Source organism: Otolemur garnettii, unplaced genomic scaffold (assembly GCF_000181295.1).
Source record: "Otolemur garnettii isolate 467f Iridium unplaced genomic scaffold, OtoGar3 scaffold00096, whole genome shotgun sequence".
NCBI classification, from domain to species: domain Eukaryota; kingdom Metazoa; phylum Chordata; class Mammalia; order Primates; family Galagidae; genus Otolemur; species Otolemur garnettii.
The window spans coordinates 6,954,470-6,961,791 of record NW_003852491.1 but is presented as its reverse complement, the minus strand read 5'-3'; the positions used below and the strand labels follow the sequence as shown (position 1 = coordinate 6,961,791).

Below are 7,322 nucleotides of genomic sequence, written 5' to 3'. Positions count from 1 at the left end.
AATGATTCATGTCTCATTTGTTAATTTTTTGCTGTGGTATAAGTTTTACTTTTTGAGTCGAATCTAGAACCTAGAGGGTAAGCCCAGCTTCTGCTTAGACAGGCTGTTTGGTTCTGTGTCCATCCACCCTCATGGGGGGAGGGGCATACTGGTGAGACTTTGGGTGAAAATTGGTTATGGTTCTTTTTTTTTTTTAAGACAGTCTCATTATATTGCCCTCAGTAGAGTACTGTGGCGTCACAGCTCACGGCAAACCTCAAACTCTTGGGCTTAAGTGATTCTCTTGCCTCAGCCTCCCAAGTAGCTGGGACTACAGGGCCCACCACAATGCCTGGCTATTTTTGGTTGCAGTTGTCATTGTTGTTTAGCTGGCCTGGGCTGGGTTTGAACCTGCCAGTCCCAGTGTATGTGGCCAGTGCCCTACCCACTGAGCTATGGGTACCACCCTGGTTATGGTTCTTAGAAGAGCCTTTTAACATTTGAGGGAGCTGTGATCAGGAGAGGCTGGGGCAGGGATTGATGGGAAATGGTGGGTGGATGAATTTGAGGAATTGAGGTGAACCCTGAGGGCTGGGCAGGACCTTATAAAGGTCAACACAATCCTTAATTGTTATCTTTGGAGGGCCCTGTTATATTGGAAGTAAAATGCTATAACTGTACACATCATCTGAAAACCACAAGTCTACATCTGAGACTTGTCACAGACACATTGCCAGAGTCAAATGGTTTCCCTGGCTCACCTCTATGAATGGCAAGAGTGGAAAAGCAAGATCTAGTTGGGGTGAACTTGGCAGGTGGTCAGGTGGAAGGCCCAGCTTTAGAGCCTCCAGGTGTGTGGTCAGGGAAGTAAGACAGGGTACTGAAGCAGGGCAGTTGGTAAGGGCTTGGCCTTAGAACAAGACAAGAGCCCCGTCATGAGGATGACTCTTAATTGAGTCACTGAGCTAGGTCCAGCTGGGGTAGCAGATGGTGGAGAGGCCTCACTCATGCGGGGGGAGGGGAGGCGAGGGATTGTCCAGAAAGGAGCCAATGGGGGCTGTGCAGGAGCATCCTTCACAACCTCACCTGGCCTTCTTTCAAGCTCACTCTCCCCTGTGGGGCCTCGGAGCCCTGTCCATACCTCCGCCTACAGCCCCAGCCCTTCCTCTTCTCCCATCTGGTTTCCTGTGCCTGGCTTCCACCTGCAGAGAATCTGGCAAAGGGGCCACTGGAAAATGTTTCTCTTGGCTGTTGGATGCCCCTACTTTGCTGTTCTAGCCTCACAGCTGGGATGACAGAAGACTTGCCATCCTCCTGACCAATAAACAAGGGCAGGTTAAGCCAAGATTCAGGTGGGATAGGGACCCTCTGCTCTGGGCACATTCTCTAGTCCCTCAGTAGACGGGAAAGTTGGGCCTCAGGCACTATTCCCCCCTCTATAGTGAAACATGGAGTGCTAGGAAGAGCCAGGCTCCGTTCTGGGTGCTTTATGTATTAATTCAGCCCTCACAAGTGCGGGAGATGCTTTTGCCAAGTCCCATTTGGTAGGCGAACAAACAGTACTGGGCTGTGAAGGGATTTAAGGTAGCCACTCACAGGAGGATTAGAGCCAGCATCCAAGCAGTCCTAGCCTTGTGGACGCTTGGAAGGGGTCTTTCCAGAACAGGGCCCCAGATTGTGGAGCAACTGGAGAGTGGAGGCAAAGCTGAGTGTGATGAACAATGGAGAAGAGCAAGGAGAATAAGAGTGGCAAGGGGAGGCTCAGTGCCTGTAGCTCAGTGGTTAGGGCACTGGCCACATACACCAGGGCTGGTGGGTTCAAACCCAGCCTGGATCTGCTAAAACAATGACAGTTGCAACAACAACAACAACAACAAAAATAGCTGGTGTTGCGGCAGGCGTCTGTAGTCCCAGCTACTTGAGAGGCTGATGCAAGAGAATTGCTTTAAGCCCAAGAGTTTGAGGTTGCTGTGAGCTATGATGTCACCGTGCTCTACTGAGGGTGATATAGTGAGACTCTGTCTCAAAAAAAGAGTGGCAAGGGGAATGGAGCCCGAAAATCAGAATGCCAACCCCTGGGTGCCAGACAGTGAAGAGGGAGCTGTGACACTAAGAACACCATCCTTCTATAAGTTAAGGGACACTAACCTCTTGTAAAAACGAGCAACAGAAAAAGATCAAGGTCAAATTCCACACAAAGTTGAAAGATAAAACCATGAAAAGCAGAATAACATCCCTCCAGGGTGAAAAGTGTACAAGGAAAACAGATCAAAACTAACTTCTTTCAAAATGACAGGAGACATTAAGGAAATAAGGCATGAAAACAGCAGATCAGAGTCCTGAACCCAGGCAGTTGGGGTCTGGATGTGTGCCCCTAACCACTGTTTGTCACTGCCTTTGGAAAAAGATAGCACTAGTCATGCCATATAGCCCTGAAGGACTCATTGTCCCTATCTGGTTGCCAACTACTTAAAGCCACAGTTGGCTATTAAATTAAAATTACTTAAAATAAATTTACTCCATCAAATTAGCTACATTTCAAGTGTTCAGTAGTCACATGTGGTCAGTCCAAAGACAGCACTGATTTTTTTTTTTGAGACAAGAGTCTCACTTTGTTGCCCTCAGTAGAGTGCTAGTGGCGTCACAGCTCACGGCAACCTCAGATTCTTGGACTTAAGTGATGCTCTTGCCTCAGCCTCCCAAGTAACTGGGACTACAGGTGCCCACCACAATGCCTGGCTATTTTTTGGTTGTAGTTATCATTGTTTAGCTGGCCCAGGCTGGGTTTAAACTTGCCACCCTCTGTGCATGTGGCTGGCACTGTAACCACTATGCTACTGGTGTCGAGCCAGATAGCACCAATTTATTTATTTATTTATTTGAGACAGAGCCTTTAGCTGTCCCCCTGGGTAGAGTGCTGTGGCATCACAGCTCACAGCAACCTCCAACTCCTGGGCTCAAGTGAATCTCCTGCCTCAGCCTCCCAAGTAGCTGGGACCACAGGTGCCCGCCACAACACCTGGCTATTTTTTGGTTGCAGCCATCATTGTTGTTTGGCCGCCCGGGCTGGATTCAAACCCGCCACCTTAGGTGTATGTGGCTGGCGTCTTAGCCACTTGAGCCACAGGTGCCGAGCTGATAGCGCCAATTTAGAATATTCCCATCAATGTAGGAAGTCCTATTGGATAATGCTGAGTTAGAAGGTTTTATTTTATTATTATTTTACTTGAGACAGAGCCTCAGTCTGTTGTCCCAGGCTAGACTGCCCTGGTGCTGTAGCTCACAGCAATAACCTCAGTCTCTTGGGCTCAACTGATCCTCTTGCCTCAGCCTACAGAGTAGCTGGGACTCTAGGCATGCACCACCATGCTCTGCTAGTTTTTCTATTTTTAGTAGAGACATGGTCTTGCTTTTGCTCAACCTGGTCTCAAACTCTTGAGCTCAAGCAATCCACCCCTCTTGACCTCCCAGAGTGCTGGGATTACAGGCATGAGCCTTTGCAATGCAGCCAAGTTAGAAAGTTTTAAACAGGCTTGGTGCCTGTGGCTCAAGTGGCTAAGGCGCCAGCCATATACACCTAAGGTGGTGGGTTCAAATCCAGCCCGGGTCTGCCAAACCACAATGATGGCTGCAACCAAAAAATTAAAAAAAAAAAGCCAGGCATTGTGGCGGGTGCCTGTGGTCCCAGCTACTTGGGAGGTGGAGGCAGGAGACTAGCTTGAGCCCAGGAGTTGGAGGTTTCTGTGAGTTGTGATGCCATGGCACTCTACCCAGGCAGACAGCTTGAGGCCCTGTCTCAAAAAAAAAAGGAAAGTTTTAAACAGGACCATGGCAGGTGATGTGAGTGCATTGGCCCAAGGGTAAGACAGTAGGGACCAATGAGGGCTGAGGTAAGCAGGAAAGCTCATGTCCTATCTAAAGGGGCAGCTGCTGCGTGGCTCTTGCCAATTCTGCCACATGGGAATGAGAGCTCAGTGTTGCTGGTCTCCTTCCTGAAGAGAAGCAGGAATAAAGAGTTTGTAAAACCTCACAATTTCTTTCTTTCTTTCTTTCCTTTTTTTTTTTGAAACAGAGTCTCCCTCTGTTGCCCTAGGTAGTGTGCCCTGACATCATAGCTCACAGCAACCTCAAACCCATGGGTTCAAGCAATCCTTTTGCCTCAGTTTTTCATTTTTAGTAGAGATGGGGTTCACTCTTGGTCAGTCAGGTCTTGAACTTGTGACCTCAAGCAATCTACCCACCTCGGCCTCAAAGAGCCAAAACTCACAATTTTTAAACAGCAAAAAAAAAGTTGAAGTTTTACAGATGATGTGAATCAAGTAAAGTTCTCCTTTTAGGCCTCTTCCAGCCTTGATTCTGTGATTTGTGGCTCCTGTGCCAAGCCACTCCCTTTTCTTTCCTCTTCTTACTTCTGTTTCTCATCCAGGTTGGAAACTGGGTGGATGGAGGAGTGGGTAAAGAGCCACTTCTTTCTGGTGGTGTCCTCAACAATGTCTGGTCTCTGGCCAGAATCTCAGAGGACAAAGTTCTGAGATGCCTAATGAGCTTTGTCCCCTTTGTATGACTCAAAGGGACATGGGCAGGGATGGGCCTTAGGTGGGGCATGCTATGCTCCTGATTAGGCCAAGCACTGGACAAAATCACCCAGGACTCAGAATAAGGAAGGGCAGGGCAGGTGGAATACAATAATCCTCTACCCACTTTCCCCTTCCTCCCTGCCCCCACCTCTGCCCCCAACAGTAAGGAGCGAAGGGTGACAACAAACCAAAGCGAACTGGGAAGAAAAGAGCTGGAATGATCTGCATTGTCACTAATCTAGCTGATTCTATGGGAGGTCAGTTGTCAGGGATCTTTCACAAGAGGAGGACCAGGTCTTAGCACTTCACCCCTGGATTGCACAGGTAGTGGGGAGGAGTGCAGGCAAAGATCATGCAAATATTCTGTGGCTGTGGGCTGGCAACTATAGCCCAGCTGTCAGTGCGCCCTGATATAAAGCTGCCTGTTCTGGAGGACCCAGAGAGAGCCTCAGAGCTGCACTGGCCCACTGCACGCTGGACGAGGCCACACTGCTGCCTCCGTGGCTTTACCAACTCTGCCATCTCTGTATTTCTGTACCTTAGAGACTGGGAACACTGTGATCTAAAGCCCTTCCCTAAACTGCAGGCAGTTTAGGGGAGGTACTTGATGGGAGTGAGGAAAGGAATTGGCAAGGAACCCTGGAATTCTGTGCCTAACTGCTGTCAACAGTGCCCAGCAGAGGTGACATGTGGATGGGCCATGTCCTCCTAAATAGGAAGGAGAAAGGGAGATGCAGGCACCGGATTGGAGGAGGTGGTAATCTGAGCTGGGGACAGAGGGGCCCTACCTGTACTCATCCTGTTGTGTCCTTTTGTTAGCTCTAGGTTTGGGAGTGACCATGGCCACTGAAGAGTCCATCATCCGCATCCCCCCTTACCACTACATACACGTGCTAGACCAGAACAGCAATGTGTCCCGCGTAGAGATCGGACCAAAGACCTACATCCGGCAGGACAATGAGAGGTAGGTGTGGGGGCTGGGCCACAGGGCTTGGGGCTCAGAGCTGAGGGGGCCTGTTCCTCGGCTAGCATGATCATCCTTCGCCTCCCCTCTCCCAAGCAGGAGTGGCCCTTGGTAAGGTGACAAGGAGCTTTCTCTAGTATTTGTTGCCTCCTTCGAGAGTGGAGACCTGGGTCCCCTGGGTCTTCACACCTCCTTTCACCCCTCCAACAGGGTACTATTTGCCCCTGTGCGCATGGTGACTGTGCCCCCACGCCACTACTGCACAGTGGCCAACCCTGTGTCCAGGGATGCCCAGGGCTCCGTGCTGTTTGACGTCACAGGGCAAGTACGACTTCGCCATGCTGACCTGGAGATCCGACTGGCTCAGGACCCCTTCCCCCTGTACCCAGGGGAGGTGCTGGAAAAGGTACCAGCTTGCCTCCTGCACCCCACCCTGCCTGTCATCCTTATTCTAGTGCTGTGCTACCTTTTGAAGGGGAGGGACATTTGCTGGCTCCATCAGGGGCAGAATTGACTTATTTTCACTCCACTCATCTTCCCCAGCCACCCTCCCTTGCTTACATGCCCCAAACAGACTTGCCCCTCTTCTGAGAACACCTAATCTTCCAGGCTCCAGAGCCTGCCAGAAGCATCCAGCCAGTCTGGCATTAAATGAACTCTGTCAAGGTTAGGCACTTCATTCACTTAGTGCCAGAGCCTGGTGGGCAGTAGCAAAGCAATAGTGGACAAGAAAGGTTCAGGCTCTGAGGCCTGGCCTGTTTCAGGGGATGCCATTGCACGCCTGTCCCTCAACCCAAGCCCTCACCCATGCTGGCCTCAGGCCGAGGCCTGAGCAAATGGGCACCCCTCCTTCATTTCTTTGACCATTCTGCTTTCCCACAATTTTATACTCTTTTACTGAGTTCCTCTACTGAGCCGTTCTGCTTGGTACTGAATGCATAGTAACAGGACCAGGGAAGCTCTTAGAGACATTTGCCTCCACTTTGATGCAAATACTTTTGGGTAGAAGTGTGTGTAGAGAGAGAGAATGATGAAGAATAATTAAAACATTAACCCTTGGGGTGGTGCCTATAGCTCAAAGGAGTAGGGCGCCAGCCCCATATGCCAGAGGTGGCAAGTTCAAACCCAGCCCTGGCCCAAAACTGCAAAAACAGAAAAACATTAACCCTCTAGGAATGTGAGTGTATAGGGAGTCTTTGTACTGTTTTTGTAACTTTTCTGTAAGTATGAAACTGTCAAAGTGAAGGTTTTTTGTTTTGTTTTGTTTTTGTTTTTTGTTTTGAGACAGAGTCTCACTTTGTTGCCCTTGGTAGAGTGCTGTAGCATCATAGCTCACAGCAACTTCAAACTTGGGCTCAAAGCAATGCTCTTGCCTCAGCCTCTCTGGTAACTGGGACTACACCGCCCGGCTATTTTTTTTTTTTTTTTAGACAGGGTCTTATTTTTGTTCAGGCTGGTCTCGAACTCCTGAGCTCAAACAATCCACCCACTTTGGCCTCCCAAAGAGCTAGGATTATAGGCGTGAGCCACTGCCCATGGCCCATTCCTTTCCACTTGCTTTTCTTGACCCTGCCCACCTCTGTTCTGTTTCAGCCCCTACCCAGTACCATGCCCACTCTGGGCATTGTTATTTTCCCACTGGCCCTCTGAACCTGAACTCCAGTCTCCTCCTCCTCCCTCCCTCCGTCCCTCCCTCCCTTCTCCATTGTGACCCTAAAGACTTATGATCCTAGTTTTCTCTCCCATCAGATTCTCTTAAGGTTTTTTTTCTGACCCTGACCAGACCTTTTTTTTTTTTTTTT

At 49.6% G+C, this 7,322-nt stretch overlaps 1 protein-coding gene across 3 annotated transcripts in view; it reads left to right on the top strand.

Annotated features, from left to right (window-relative positions):
- LOC100960802 (major vault protein) overlaps nt 1-7,322 on the top strand; it is a 38,743-nt gene that overhangs the window by 6,020 nt on the left and 25,401 nt on the right. For 2 of the 3 annotated variants that reach the window (XM_023516700.1, XM_023516701.1), the window contains exons 2-3: nt 5,376-5,520; nt 5,731-5,926. In XM_023516700.1, the coding sequence (XP_023372468.1) occupies nt 5,396-5,520; nt 5,731-5,926 (321 nt within the window). In that variant the 5' untranslated portion in view covers nt 5,376-5,395. Of the gene's footprint in view, nt 1-4,681; nt 4,814-5,375; nt 5,521-5,730; nt 5,927-7,322 lie in introns of those variants that run through there. The other variant, XM_023516699.1, reaches the window with a different exon arrangement.